The sequence below is a fragment of the Chenopodium album genome, chromosome 12, assembly GCF_948465745.1.
Source record: "Chenopodium album chromosome 12, dcCheAlbu1.1, whole genome shotgun sequence".
Classification (NCBI taxonomy): domain Eukaryota; kingdom Viridiplantae; phylum Streptophyta; class Magnoliopsida; order Caryophyllales; family Amaranthaceae; genus Chenopodium; species Chenopodium album.
Window position 1 is genome coordinate 13,007,339 of NC_137845.1, and position 16,386 is coordinate 13,023,724.

General features: G+C 33.6%; 2 protein-coding genes across 2 annotated transcripts; one reads left to right on the top strand and one right to left on the bottom strand.

Moving 5' to 3' along the window:
• Positions 1-444: 444 nt before the first annotated feature.
• LOC145572039 (uncharacterized) lies at positions 445-6,383 on the bottom strand. The gene is made up of 8 exons (XM_081631058.1): positions 5,757-6,383; positions 4,756-4,968; positions 4,466-4,666; positions 2,133-2,240; positions 1,843-1,980; positions 1,490-1,741; positions 985-1,305; positions 445-903 (listed from the first exon to the last, which is right to left on the bottom strand). The coding sequence occupies exons 1-8, from the start codon at positions 6,261-6,263 to the stop codon at positions 739-741; spliced, it is 1,905 nt and encodes a 634-aa protein (XP_081487184.1). The 5' UTR covers positions 6,264-6,383; the 3' UTR covers positions 445-738.
• Positions 6,384-15,668: 9,285 nt separating this feature from the next.
• On the top strand, positions 15,669-16,118 carry LOC145570895 (uncharacterized). Its single transcript, XM_081630017.1, has one exon. The coding sequence runs from the start codon at positions 15,669-15,671 to the stop codon at positions 16,116-16,118; it is 450 nt and encodes a 149-aa protein (XP_081486143.1).
• Positions 16,119-16,386: the final 268 nt, after the last annotated feature.

Below are 16,386 nucleotides of genomic sequence, written 5' to 3' on the forward strand. Positions count from 1 at the left end.
CGATTTATTTATTTATTTTTTTAAAAAAATAAAGTTTCTATCATAATATTTTATTACCATCCATTACCACTCGAGGGGATGGTAATAGAAATAGATGAAGCACATATTTGGAGTTGGAGTTTCATTACCATGGTCTTGATCATTAACATGATACTCCATTACATTGAAATTAATCACTACTGGTCTTCAATACTATAACGACTACCACATGAACTGTAAAAGTATAATTAATAACATGTCTTCATTAGAATAATCAAGGCATTACTCTTTCCGTATTTAATTAAGTGCATCACTTTGATATTGGAATTTTAATTATAAAGAAAAGGAACTTGGTAGAGTTAGTAACAGCATTTCAATATTTTTTAAATTATACGACATTTAAGATCATAGCACTTTGAAGAGAGATTCACTTCATCTAAATGTATCAGGAAAACACAAGTTAAACTATAATAGGCAGCTCAAATTTATATGCTTTTATTATGCGCTCCGCTTTTCTTCATCACTTTTACAACAAATACAACATTAACTACAAGGCAGAAAAGTGCAGAAAGACCAACATGTACAATTCACTATGCTAAGCTTCAGAATGTGAAAATATGTAATTTGTTAATGTGGGAAGTACACGAGCCCTTTTTCACCCCTGTTGTTATGAGCGCCTTGTATTTGCCTTTAAAATTTGGCGATTAACAAAGGTACTCTTTCACGTTCATGTGATGATATAAAACAATACTTAGTTCATCACTCTTCATCTTCCTTATCAGAATCTGCAAATACAGTCTTGGGCTGGGTCTCAGCGTAAGCCGGAGCAATAAACTTTGGATCTTTTTCTGCAGCATCTGCATACTTCAGTATAGCTTCTCTAGGGTCTTCATCCATCCATGTTTCTTTCAACATACCTCCTTGCTGCAAAGGGAATTCAAGTCAGATTCTCAAACAGAAATGCCAAGGGCTGAAATAATTCAAACTCATAGAAGCCATCCTTACCTTGAGGAGATATTGCGTCAATAAGCTACCCGAAGATGTACCAGTCCTCCCTCCATGGCCAGGTCCTGTCATAGGGAGCTCTGGTTTGTGGGATTTTACTGGGTCCTTCAGTATCTTCTGTCTCTGACGTTTGCGGCTTGGTTGATCTCTGAACATGGGAAGTGCATGAGGGTTGTGTATAGCTGGCTGCACTTCAAAGTCATCCACTGATTTCATCCTTGGGGCACGAGCAACACACACAAGAGCACCTCTCTCACTCATGTTTGGATCATACAGAACGTGTGTCCCTCCTTGGTTTTTATTTCCAGCAGTGGCGAAAACCTAAAGCACAAATATTTGAGGTTTAAAAATTACAGTTTTGCTTTTTATAGTTTTTTTCCCTCCCAAATAAGCTACTCTCTCTGCATTATTGTAACAAGTGTCAAACTTGATTCTCATAATGCAAACACCCTTGGTAATTCCTTCGTAATTAATTAAAGTAACAAGTGTGGGAAAGTGAGCATACCTGATTTAGCTTCGGGTGCCAAGCACACTGTACAACACTGCACGACGGAGAAATGCCAACCTTTGATACTAATTCAAGTTTATCCCTATCATAAAAGCACAACAACCCTCCAGTAGGGCTATCTCTCTCTACAGATGTACCAGTCAAGATAAGCTGCTCATCCGGACTTAAAGTGATGTTCGTTTGAGCATAGTGGTTTGGCAATTCCTCAAACACCTTCAGAGATTGCTTCATTTGACGCAAGTCCCAAACCTGTAGTTTACGATTTGTCAAAGTATGAGGATAAGACGAATTACATATGTAGGCTTGAAAAAGCAGGTGAGCATTCATAAAAACAAGTAAACTTAAATAACCTTTAGTGTGCCATCAAAACTTCTAGAAAACAGATGACGACCATCACTTGAAAATCTCAACCCAGTAATATCATCTGAATGAGCGTTCTCAACACGAATATCTGGTCTGCTTCCCCATCCAGGCTTGAGGTTCCATATCTATAGGTTACAGAAGCATTAACAATGCTGAAAGAGGAATGTAATTTTTTTTATAAAAAAAAATATACTAGTCATATTTATTATTTTTATTAAATGCAGCAGAAACATAGAGCACAACTATGGACTTAAGAAAATGAACAAGCGACATGTACCTGAATAGATCCATCTCCTATTCCACCAGCAATGCTATTTCCATCACGTCCCCATGCACATGTAGTAACTGGGACTCTCCCAGGCCTTGCGAGCTTTGGCTTAATTACCTATACAACAAGAGGGTAAAGAAACTGAAATTAGAAGTTTTGCAGCCAGAACAAGCGGTATTTAAAACAGCAAAGATAACACTGTCATCAGGCAACTCAAGGTGATATATATTACTTAACCCAAAAAAAAAGATTTTGATATCGATACACAAGGTTCTGTATTATTTATTTAATTTGCAAATTATATGATATATTATAGTTGAAATACTAATAATGGTTCAATTAATTTTAGAAAGGACAGCCCTCAGAGGAAATTCTATTACAGTCAAAAACCAAAATTCTAGACTCCAGCACTTCCACCCACCCCCACCCCACCCAAAAAAGGTTCCGACACTGCCTATCTGCTTTCAGTCATAACACAGAAGGGTATGACTTGTTTCAAATGAAAGCTGTAGAACCACAGTCAACATATGCTTCAGAAATAATGCATCAGAAAAAAGCCCTTTACTCCTATTTCAGTGTCATTGAAGGAGAACGAATCATTTGTATACTGCTGTTTTTCTTATTCAGATAAAACAATTCATGGGACCAAAAAAAATGTACAAAGGAAGCAAAATTTCCATCTTAAAACACGTTACTTTTGTATATTGAGGTAAAATTACACAATAATATCTTTCAAAAGGAATAAGCCAAAATCAAATAAAATAGATAGGGGGAATTCTCACCGGTAACCCTTTTCTTTTGACTTTTTTCATTGAAAGTCAATTACTATTCAATTATATTTGATAGCCCTGAACTGATAAAAATTTACAACCGTGGATTGAGATGGTTTTCTTGGTCAAAGTTCTGTTAATTTATTATTTACTTAACCATGGTTGACTTTTCAAGCTTTTCTCTTCTTCCTGCTCTTTCTCTTTCATCTCCTTAATTTGATACCCAGGCTTCAACATCACTGAATTCAACCATTTTACTCTCATCTCCACCCCTCTGCGATAAACAACAGAACCCTTGCTGCAAGTTGGAAACCACCATCGTCACTAGCCAATTAGCTAGTCAGACCACCCAACAAAAGCCAGATTAATTGCAGACTAATGCGTGCATCATATCCATATCTTCCTCTCCTTCACAATATCATCACTTTCATCTCTCACAAAAGAGAAAGAAAAAAAAGAAAAAAAAAAACTCCGACAAAAAACCCATATTGAATGATTCTACTAGTAAAGTACGTACCTAGAAGACTGATAAAAAAGGAGATCGTTTCTTTCCATTTTTTGTCACTTTTGTTGAGAATGTTCTTGCAATCTTGTCTTCTTGAATGACAGTGATCATTCAAATTCACCCTTCTTATTGATTTTGCATTTGGTTTTCGTATAATAGATTCAGAGCTTTTGATTTGACCCAATATATATAAAAACAATTGACAAGTTCAGACTCAAAAGCCGATGCCAAAATCTAAGGCAACGCCTCCGACTTCTAGGGCTAGATAGAGGAAATAGAGATGGGTGTGAGAGTTTGAAGATTGAGGTTTTGAGGAGTGAGAACTGATTTTGGGGTGGTGGTGGATATAGTGGTTGGGAGGGTATCAAAGGAAGAAAGGAGGTGAAAATGGTGAGTCAGGTGATGGAACAGGAAAGAGATGATGGTGGACGAGAAAATAATGTATTTCTGCTGGAGTAGAGCAAATGTGAAGGTTTGTTAATGGTAGAAAAGTTGGGCTTTGAGGGAAGAGAGAGGGTAGGGATGAGGATGAGTTAACTATAATTAGTTACAGTTCAGTTTTAACAGACTTTTAACCAAGAAGCCACCATTAATGCTACGATTGAGAAGTTTATTAAGTTCAAGGCTACTGACTAATATTAAAATAATGAAAAAATGGCTACCATCCTACTGATGTAAAAGGTCAAAAGTAATGAGCTACCAATGAGATTTTTTTTTTAAAAAAAACATAAAAAAGTTACAGTATAATTTATCAATGTAAATCATGATCAAAACACTTGATAAAAATTTAGGCACACAAAGCAATGTGATAGATAAGTGGAAAAGTGCGAATAAAAGGCAACTAGGATATTCATATCATCAAAATGACCAAAAAGTTGGAAACCATTAATATTCTATCATGGTTTCTAAACATAGGAAAATAGTACTTGTACCTTTAGCCCCGCCTCCCCCCCCCCCCCCCCCCCCCCCCCAACCCAAAAAAAAAAACCCTAAAACTCTAGCAAGCATTCAAGTAAAACACGTGAATTCACACACAAAAACACAGGAATTCAAGTAAATATTAGCACCTGCTTTTGGGATTTGAAGTCATTTACATCCCATATACGAAGTGAACCATCTTCAGATGATGTTAGGACTGTCTCCTTTTTATTTGGGTGCCACTCTCCACAAGTTATACCAGATATGTGACCCTTAGTATTCTTAAGATCACGTATATACATATCACCCTTTACAAACTCGCCAATAGTAAGCCCATCACGGTCATAAATCTGACATAAGAGAATGTATTCTCATTAGAGTTATCAGCATATAAGAAACAATGACCATATAATTAAGAGTAAGCAGAGCAAAGTAAAACCTTAGCTTGAGCAGAGCCGGTAACACACAAAAAGAATCCAGCTGTAGGACTCCAACTCAGTGATCGTACTTGGTGACCTTCGGATGGTTCCAATTGTCTAAATGAAGCTAAATCTCGTTTCATGCCTTGAAAATCGTACATACGTACTATATAATCATAACTACCAGAAAGAACTCTTGATCCAGAATGATCAACTGCTAAAGCAGAAACAACCTGCCAACAATTTAAAAAAAATTCCAATTTCATCAATATATGATCTAATCTAAACCATATCAATTCTTACTCTGCCAATGGAGAATGAAAAAATCTAAAATTGAAGTTGAGCAAAGCCAGCAATAGTTTCAGGCTAAATAGATCCAACTCTAATGACCAGATAGCGGCTCAAAGCTCATTAAAGTAACCTTCTGCCTTCACCTCTACCTAACAGGCCACCCACACTTATAACTCTTACAATTTCATGCAGCTACATAAATCAGGCGAACGCATAAATATTAATTTTCAGATACAAAATTGGAAATAAAACCTCTCTAAGTACAATTAAAACTTGATGGAACTCTCACCATAAAACAACCTTTTTTCCTTGACAATTTTCAGCAGTAAACTAACCATAAGGCATGGTCTTGAAATCATATTCAAAGGAAACCCCCAAAAACACAACTCAAAATTATAACAGTATGATTACTCAATATCAATAATTCATGGACTAACTAAAACAGCATTTATCGAAACCCCCTCGGAACACTTAGGCTAAGAGGCGACTACACAATAAACCATTTCTAGCTACATTTTCAGCTACAATTATAATCCTCAATCTCTGCCAAAAATACCAAACAAGCTTAATTTCACATATAACACAAAAAAGTAATCAAAATACAAACCTGCTCATTAATCATCATACTCCTATAACAATTAGCCAAAATTATAAAAACTAAAATCAATCAAAATAAAAAAAATTAAACAAACTAAACTTTAAAGAACATAAAAATTTGTTATTCAATTACCTTAGTATGTCCCTTCAAAACAATCTCATTACTCAAAGGAATTCGATGTCGAGTACCCTCTTCCTCATCATCATCCTCATCTTCAGTATCCTCATCAAAAGTCCTCCCTTTGGACTCAGCGGGCCGCGGCGGCCCAATCAAATCCCCATCATCATCATCAACTGAGCCCACCGAAGGCGGAGGCGGCGGCCCAATCAAATCCCCATCATCATCATCCTCCTCAATAGTCGGCGGACGAGGTGGGCCCACTAATTTCTCATCAGACTCAGAATCATGGGGTTTAGGGTTAGGGTTTGGGCGGACAGAATCAATCCAATCTTTGGAAGAGGAGGAGAGAGAAGGGAAGGAATCAGCGGCGGGTTTAGCTGCCGGAGATTGTTGGTCGGAAGTTGATCGACGAGTAGTGTTGTGAATGGCTTCAAGTGGGGTTTGGGGCTTTGATTTTTTGCCGAATGAAAGGGGAAATTGTGCCCTAATTCCGTCGTATATCTCTGATTCATCCTCCATTGATAAGAGCTTGATTTCTTTGAATTGGAGGAGATGGTTTGTTATGGAGTAGAAAATTGTAATATGGTTGTGGTTTATTTTGCCGCCATTAGAGAAGCTTGAAGAAGGAAAGCCAAAATACTTGTGTTTAGAAAAAACGAAAGAATGAAATGTTGGGCTTCTCCGAGTTGGGCCATAATTTTTTTGAGCTGAACTATGGGCACTGAAGTCATGGCTAATCGAGTTAAGCAGCTTGCGAGTAATTTGAAATTAGGTCGATCTAAACTAGATTAAAACTTGACATGAGTTGGCTAAGTATCAAACTTGGCTTGACTTGACAATTTGACAAGCACATGTTGAGTAAGGTCTGACTTGACTCAATAAACTCGTGTGCAACTCGATACTGTTTTTTTTTATATATACTGCATTTTGTAAAACAAAGGTGTAATCATTTTTCCAATATAAACTTGATATTTTCGATAGCCCGCCATCGATATTGGATGTCGCAACAACGATCATCAATAATTCCACAGTTATCGATTGTTTTGTCCATCCGAAGCTAATTGGTTTAGTCGTTGTATAAGCTTGTTAAATTTCGAAACAATATGAAATGGGCCTGGGCAACCCGAATAAGGAGGAGGAGACTTTGGGCCACAAACAAGGCTTTGAAGCTTCCATACTAAAACCAATTGGCAATAGTAGGAGTTACTCCTCTACCTTATAAAGTGGAACCACCTCTCCTCTTTCTCCAATGTGGGACACTCACAAGTGATACACATTGGGTTCCAACACTCCCCCTCACTTGTGAGTGTCCTTAGAATTAGAGCACATCATAAGGTACAATATAAATCCTCTTTGGGAATGAACATCCAATAGAGGCCCCTTAACCAGTGGCTTGACAAATACCCAGTTATAAACGGCCCAACAAACCTGGGCTCTGATACCATGTTAAATTTCGAAACAATATGAAATGGGCCTGGGCAACCCGAATAAGGAGGAGGAGACTTTGGGCCACAAACAAGGCTTTGAAGCTTCCATACTAAAACCAATTGGCAATAGTAGGAGTTACTCCTTTACCTTATAAAGTGGAACCACCTCTCCTCTTTCTCCAATGTGGGACACTTATAAGTGGGCTACAATGGGATTCAACACTCCCCCTCACTTATGAGTGTCCTTAGAACTTCAGAGCTAACTGGATAAGGCCAGATCAATAATCCTCTTAGGGGCTGGACATCTTGTCGAGGTAAATCCTTATCCAGTAGCGATTAAATACCCTGTTTAGAATAGACCCGAAACCCGAATATACTCATATAAAGGTGATTTTCCAAATAACATGTCAATTGGGGTTTTATAGTCAAGCAATCGAGAAGGTGTTCTATTTATCAAATGACAAGCCGCTTGTACACACTCCCCCCAAAATTTCAAAGGTAAATTTGCTTGGAACCTCAAAGCTCTAGCCACATTCAAGATATGTTGATGTTTTCTCTCAACACGCCCATTTTGTTGAGGCGTGCCCACACACGAAGTCTCAAAATATATCCCATTTTCAAAGAAATAGTTCTTTAAGGAATTAAATTCCGTACCATTATCACTACGAACCACTTTAATCTCTTGAGAAAATTGACGTTTCACAATAGCCACAAAATTATAAAACATGTACTCAACTTCCGTCTTATTCTTTATTAAATAAGTCCACACACCCCTAGAATAATCATCGACAATGGTCAAAAAATAATGAGCACCATCCATTTCACAATACATGCACTCTTGACCATTAAATTTTATATACGTAGTACATTAAGTGATGCAAACAATTCAATACTCCCTCCATTTTTAAATACTTGCTCCACTTTCCTTTTTCGGCCGTTTTTAAATACTTGCTTCATTTCCTTAGTTGGAAAACTTTAATAATATTGAATTAATTTAGGGGGGTGTTAAATACCACCAACAATATTTATCAAAACCGCCAACATTTAATGTAAAGAGACAATAGTACCCTTACTCTTTCTTTCTTTTTTTTTCTTCCCTTTGACCATCCACAACCAACATTACTGTCACCAGCTACCCATACAACCACATTGGGCGGAGGTGAAGGGCAGCGGAAGCACAACAATGTAGGGAAGCAGCGGCGGCGCAACAATGTAGGATAGTGGTGGTTAAAGCTTTGTGACAGTAAAGGGGTCGGCGAGTAAAAGACAGTGGCGACCGGCAAGTACAATGGTAAAGGTATTGACGGGATGGTGGGAAAGGGGATACTTTTTTTTATAATTATTCTGGCGTCATCAATCGACAGTCAAAACTGGTGGACGTCGCCGGTAACCGACGTCCAAAAACCGGTTACCGTGCAGGTTAACCGGTTTTGGCCTTCGGTTGACCACGGTTACCGGCGTCCAAAACTAGTCAACCGATACGGTAACCGGTTTTGAACGCCGATTACCATGCCGGTTGATCGGTTTTGTGCACTGATTGTGCCGGTCGCCGGATTTTTAAAAGCACCACCTTCCTGCCGACGAAGAAAGGTGGTGGGTCGTCGTTTTTTTGACGGATGTTGACTACCTCTATTGGGAAACATAAAAAAAAGCCGGTACCTCTTTGTGGCTGTGGGCATTGATGGTGGGTGGTGGTCGTGGACTTGTGGTAGTGTGGGAGGTGGCGGTGGTGAGGGGTTGTGGCAGTGGTGGTTGCTCTAATTTTGTGGTCGTTGATGGTTGAATTTGAGTCATGAATCTTGATGGACTTAGGAGAAAGAAAGCCAAATGGGGATAAATAAGGGTAATCTTGTCCTTTCATCACTTTTGTTGGCTGTTTGATAAAAAACGTTGGCGGTATTTAGCAATTCACTTAATTTATCTTACCTAGTGGACTCACCATGGTCATAGTTAATTATTGCCATATTATCTCTCATCCAATTCTCTCCACTACTTTTGTTTTTTACAATTTTTTATTCTTCCACTTATCCTACTATCTCCATATTTTATTACTTTAACCAATTTCTCCTAAAACTCCGCACATGAAGAAATGAAACAAGTATTTAAAAATGGAGTGAGTAATTAATATTCTGATAATATACATTGAGATCAACCTAACAATATTTTACATATAAATATTTGATTTAGTTTTAAATGTTAAAAGTATAGTCAAAGTTAGCAAGTGAATACATAATGCTGCATGTATTGTGAAACGAAGTCTACGAAGATGTAGTTCTCCATATGTATTTCGGTGGATACTTGGGCTCTTAAGGCTTTTTTATCCCTATTATTGCTTTAAAATTATTTCTACAACTTTCTATTTCATTACAAAGTAGTAAATGAGAAATGGAAGGCTACCCACCAATTTCTAATTAGCCAGCTAATTTACTAATCAATGTATAAATAGGGTGCTTATATAATATGTATGACAGGTCATAAGAGACATCAACCCTAATTTTTTTTCCCTAAAAATGAAAGACCAACAAATAGTAGATATTTTTCTATGCGTTAATTCATCTTTAAAGACTAGATGATGCACATAAATTTGATAAATCAAATGGCAAAAACATCAAAAATTCTTCAAAGCTCAAAACTTTTTGTAACATTTTTATTCTTATTCATATCCAAACAACCATTATTTGTAAAAGGATGGGCTATTGGTCCTGCAAAATATGTATTCAGCATTGAAAATGCAATGGACAATGGCATTATGAATGTCCATTGTAATTCAGAGAATGATGATCTTGGTCTGGTTCGCCTTCCAGTAAATAGCAATTATACACACGGATTCACGACTCAAATGTTCAAGACGATATCTTTCTTTTGTGAGCTTATGATCCCTAGTCGCGCTTTCAAGGTTTTTGACACATTTAGAGATGTGGTAGAATTTGTGGATAGACAATGTGGAGGAAGACATTGTTTTTGGAAAGCAACCGAGAAAGGTATATACTTGTATCATATCCAAAAACATAAATACTACAAGAAGTTTGAATGGAGTAAGTATCCACCTAATAAGGAGGATCTTAAGAAGCTTGATGAATTTGATGATAATCATATAGATTTTGTTTCATCTTGATTAATGCATGATTTGCATGACATGAGACTCTATGCATCTTCAAGCTAATTAACATGATGTACTTAGTATATATGTTAATTGTTAATTATGTCATATTTGTATTCATACAAGCATCAAACCAACAACTGTAAAACCTTGAAAGTTTAGAGGAATAATGCTTAGTTTTGTGATCCAAAATAAAATCAAGATGAATAATTTATGAGAGACTATTTCATTTGAGGCATTTTATATAAATAGTTTAGAGGAATAAAGCTTAGTTTTTTTTTAATATATAAATCTACATATAGCCTTTTTTTGTTGATATATGTAATACGATTTATTATTTTTTGTTTAAAAAATTGAAATTATATAAATCCATTTATGATTAATCAAAATACGTGGCAATATATTCATGAAAAAGAGGAATTTTAAATTTTGAATGCAAAATGCAATTCTATAAACTTTTCATTATGTCTTGATAAATATTACTCGTATAACAATGTCTTATATTTATGATTTTAACTTATTAAGATTTAAATATTGATGGTTAAAATTATTCGTTGGCAAACATAATAAATGAAATAGGTCAAGTAAAAAAAGTATAATTTCTCAAAAAAAAAAAAAAAAAAAAAAAAAGAAAAAGAAAAAAAGAAGAAGAGTAAAATTAATTCCACTTTAAAGGAGGGGTGGATGAGATTCGAACCCGTTACCTCTATGTTACGTTGGCTCTGATACCATGTTAGTGGACCAACTCAACCAAAAGCGCAGCTTAAGCTGATGGTTGAGGCCCAAGAATATGTTTTATACTCTATCACTATATTGATTAAAATTTTCAACAAGAATGCCGAAGTGTGAAATAGAAATAGTTAATCAACCTTCTTGTGGGGAAAGGACGAAAATTGATGGGGAATCGATGAGTTCGTGTTAGCGTTTCACAATAGATCAATGAAAAATTGAAAAGTAGGCGTATCAAGAAAAAGAGATACATTATTTCCGGTGCAAATGAAAAATGATGCTACTATTATTTAAGTAGTACTCCCTCCGTCCTTTAATTAAACTCCTACTTCTAACATTTATTTCTCACATAATAGATAGAAGTAGGAATCTAATTAAGGGACGGAGGGAATAGTATTTTTTCCTCAAAAAAACAAAAAAAAGTAGTAGTATTTATTTTTTAATAGGGAGGGGTGATTTCACTATAATCATTTTTTAATAGATCTAAAAATTCCCAATATAAGTATTAAATATTCTAAAATTAATGACATCACTACTACTCCTAAATAATTTTAGATGTTTTTGCATCATTCTTGACAGAGCTTTATAGGTGTATAAATGTGACCAAATTTGATCAGGCCATTAAGATTGACAAACGTGCAAAACGAATCTTTTAAATTTGTATCCTTACATACACAAAAAACAATCAAATAGTGAAAAATCTTCTTGCTTAGAGAATGGGAGTTGTGAAAATTCTATGGTACTATATACTAATTTTTTATTGGTTGATTCTTTATTTATTTTTTATGTCAAAATTAATTATAAATATTTGTTCATATTTTAAAATTAATTTTTTTTTATTTTTATAATTTATAATTTATTTATGAATTATTTTTTTATTAAAATAATAATAAAAAGTAAAAGATGAAAATTAATTAGGAAAATTATTTTAAAAATTCAAAATTATTTCTAAATTAATAATTAAATTTTAAAAATTAGATAAATGATTTATAATTATTTTGACATTAAAAATTAGTATAATGGTACTCATTTTAAGGTTGACTACCATAGAATCATCTTGAAACTGTTGGGCTAAGTATAGGATTGTCTTCATCTGATCTAGCCATGCACTTGGACACCTAATAGTTAGAGATATAACCAATGAGCTTTGATGGCGGGTGTAGAGGACTCGAACAATCTTCCTGGTTGGATTATATTGCCAAAAGGGGCAAACTCGTTTCAGTGGCAGATCTAGGAATTTAGGTATGAGGGTACGGAATTAAGCTTGTTAAAAAAATTTATAAAACACACAATTTGCCATACTAGACTTTCAATTAATTATTAATTCCACACTTATTTGTCATTGCGTGTATTCCGCCCCTAAATTTGTCTATAATTTACAAAACAAATAATCCAATTATACAAATTAAAGGTTACACTTAAATAAAGATTTTAGCCATGCGATTTATAATTTTAAGCTAAATACTACACATATACACTAAAATATACTTGTAATGTAATTGAATTAAGTATAACTAATACACTTACTTTGATACATTTTCATTATATAACACACGAGCACAATATGTAGTACAAGAAAATAGACAGTGAAAAATACCAAAGTTTTTTATTTGTAAAGAATTGATACAAATTTGTGTGAAAAATACAAAGTGCAAAGAAAATTATTATCACGTCAATAAGCATATAGGATTTCTTTAGAAGAAAAAAAAATTCAAAAAAAAAAAAAAAAAACAAAGAAGTTGCTTTGAAATCTAAAGATACAACCTAAGAGACCAGTTATCCATAAAAAGAGGTCTCATTTATAATTCAATCACAGCCACCAATGGCGTATCCAGGATTTCAAAAGTGTGGGTTCGAAATCATTAACAAGATATAAGTTCTTCGTTTTTTTAACTGCAATGTTGGTGATTTCACGCTATTTAATGTAGATTCTACAACTTAAATATTTTAGGTTATATTTTTGTAAAATTTATAAAAACTCGATATCATAAAAGTATTTTTTGAGAAAATTCTAACAAGATCCCACTTGATTATATAAAATTTTTCCAACATATGAACCATAAAAACGATCAAAGAAGTGTGTGTAAATAATGTAAAATTACAAACGTTGCAATTAAAAAAGAAAGCAGGAAGTATAGATTATAAATTATAAATTTGGTGCATATGTTCGAATTTTAGATTACAACGGATAACATGAGTTAATATAATTAAATAACCTTAGAAAAAAGGGATTTACAAACAAAATTAAGATTTTCATATATTTTAGAGAAAAAAAAAATTAGGAAGAGAAAGTAGTTAAGGTAGAGGGATTTATATTTTGAGTGGTGGGGTTTAATAAAGCAAATGAAGCAAAAGGGGGGAAAAAAATTAAAAAAAGGATAATGAGGTTTAGTAAATTAATTGAAGCAAAATGGAAAAAGAAATTAGAGTATTAGGGTTAAAAAAGGATATTGGGGTAGTGGAGTAATTGAAGCAACCTTTTTTCTTTTATTTTTTATTTTTTTTATTATTATAAAAAAGGGGGTAATTGAGCCAAAAGGAAAAAAAAAAAATAATAAAAAGGCTAAAAAATTGGGTTACCTAGGATCGAACAACTGACCATAGGCCCAAGTGAATAATGAAGTAGGAATGTAATTTAGGGACGGAGGGATCGAGTACCTTAGAGCATCTCCAATGGTATACAAATAAGGACTTGCTTGCAAATTAATTAAAATTACAAGCATGTAGTTTACCATTGGAGTGAAAAATTGATGTAGCTAGATTAAGCAATGTTGCTCAAACAAGCTACGTTGCTTGATTTTTCAATGATAATATCACCCATTAAACATATGACATGTGTATAATAAAAATTATTTTAATTATTTATATTTCTTCCAAACTACAATATGCTACAATTAACCATTGGAGCACCTTGTAGCTACAAAATATATTAGCTCCAATATTTGATGTGGCAAGGTAAGCTACAAAGTATTGTAGCTTACCATTGGAGATGCTCTATTTGCACACAAATTGAATTTAATCCTTTTGTTTCGATTTTTTTTTTTAATTTTTAATTTTTTTTTCTTCAAAAAATCAGTGAGTTCCATGAACCCACTTGAACCCAACGTGGATCCGCCGCTGCCTCAACCCCTAACAATTTCTTCCATATAAACTGCGATCCTTGTTACTCCATAATGTATCACTATGAGTCTATGATCATAAATTTCTTTAGTATAGTAGTATATTAGTACAAAATTTTTATTTGACTATTAATAAATTATTTATTGAAAAGAATCATAAGACCCAACATGACTATGCTATACATATACGAAATATATGTTTAATATATTGAGAATTCTCTAATTTTATAAATAGTGTCAAGATTCAAATCAGAAGAACAAATATGCACGGAGAGAATATCATTTTAGAATCCGATCTATTGAAATCATCTTCATTTTAATTTGTTTGAACGTAGTAGAAATTATTTTACAGGAATTAACTTATTTTGATATATTTTGATTAAAATTTATTTTTACGGAAGACTATTCAATGGCTACAATAAAATTGTAGCTATTGTAATTAGTTTTAATCTTGGCCCTATATTTTTAGTGTTCAATCTTGTCCATTCATTCAATTGACTTTCAATTTTAATTAAAAAAAAATTTAAAAAAAAACAGTTTTCTTGATCACGAGTAAAGAACTGTTTTACAGTTGCTAATGCAAAAATTTTGAACTTTGCCATTGATGCATATTCTAGCAATTTCTAAGTTCTAATAATTCTCCCATCTCCATTAAAATCAATATTTGATTACAGTTTATTAACAATAATTATTTACCGCATTATATATTACAAGCCCATATTTTTTGCATCAAATTTATAAAAAAAAAAAAAAAATGAATCATCCTCCATTGTTAAAGAAAACCAGAAAAAGGGAGGTAAAAAGATGATTAAAAAAAAATTGCGAAATTTGTCTCTAATTTTCAAGAAACCAATCAATTGACATTAAAGATGAAAAAATTTGGAAACATCAAGTAAGGTAAATTAGAAATATCATCCTTCAACCAAATTTTCTGGTATTTAATAAGTGTTTTTTTATTTTTTTTTTATTTTTTAAACCGTATTTTAAAGTCAACTAAATGGATGGATATGATGAATTTTATTAATCGAGGGTTGTGATTCACTCAGTTACAATGGCCACAATTTTATTGTAGCTATTTGAAAACTGTCCTTATTTTTACCTACAGACTCTAATTTTTATCGTTTAACTTATTTTGTCCTAGCTATTTCTTTTATTTTCCGTCTTTGAAGCTTTTGATTTTAATTGATTCTAAATGATTTTTATTTGACGTAATCAAGCTATATATTTACAGTACTAATTAATTAAAACTTTTTTTTTTTTTTTTTGCTTGTGTTAACTTATAATAACTTCGTAAAATTAATTCTATTTAATATGTTACGGAGTATTATGCTTTAGTTGAAAAAAACAGTCTTGCATGATATATTGATATGTATGCCATGTGTGAACAGTAGTACAACACGTCACCATACCCTGGTTTCCCATTTAAAGTCCTTGCTTAAATCAAAGCCTTAACCACTATAAATACGTCTACGTATTCTCAAGCTGTTATATCATTAACTATCAAATAAATCCACAACCAAAACCAAAAAAAAAAAAAAAATCATCAACAATGTCAGTATTAAAACTAATAATCGCTATGATACTAACTTTAGGAGTCACAAATCAACCATTTGTGAATTCTTGGGGTTTTTTCCTTCCAGTAGATTATTGGGTGGTAATACAAAATGAATTAAGTTCCGATGTTATGGATGTACAATGCGCTGGAGGTGGTAAGAAATTTCAAGATTTAGGGCTTCAACATGTTCCAGTAAAGGGTAATTTCACGTTTACATTCAAAAGTGAAACGTGGAAAGTGGTTACCTATACATGTAACATGACAAGCCCTAGAAAGGGTGGGATAAGTATCGTAGCGTTTGAAGATGATCAATCTTTTGTCGATAAATATTGTGGTGGGCGTCATTGTATCTGGAAAGGGGCCGAGGATGGAATATCCTTGTATCATGATAAGAAGAAGAGATACAGGTTTATGTGGCCATGGCAAAACCATACTATTGTTTAAAATCGTCTTGTCTATTTGATGGGTACGTAATTTACATGCCCAAAATCAGTAGACATGCAGCAATAATAAGTGGTAACCAACTCAACAACTTTATTTCTATTTTGCCAAAAAAATATTCTAATAAATAAAAATCGATAATGTAAGCAACTAATCGAATTTATTTCGAAGTAATAACTCTGGAGTAGTCATATCCTTCTCCTTGAGTTTAATTTAGTATTTTGCTATGGTTTCTAGTGGTCTTTTACTCGATCTAATATTAATAAACTGA

Bases quoted from the DNA above. Each gene is read 5' to 3' on its own strand.
- LOC145572039 (XM_081631058.1), bottom strand. From the start codon at position 6,263: ATGGAGGATGAATCAGAGATATACGACGGAATTAGGGCACAATTTCCC. The intron at 2,241-4,465 runs GTGCTAATATTT...CTTGTTGTATAG, and splicing joins ACTTCAAATCCCAAAAGCAG to GTAATTAAGCCAAAGCTCGC. The intron at 904-984 runs GTAAGGATGGCT...TTCCCTTTGCAG, and splicing joins TGACGCAATATCTCCTCAAG to CAAGGAGGTATGTTGAAAGA.
- LOC145570895 (XM_081630017.1), top strand. From the start codon at position 15,669: ATGTCAGTATTAAAACTAATAATCGCTATGATACTAACTTTAGGAGTC.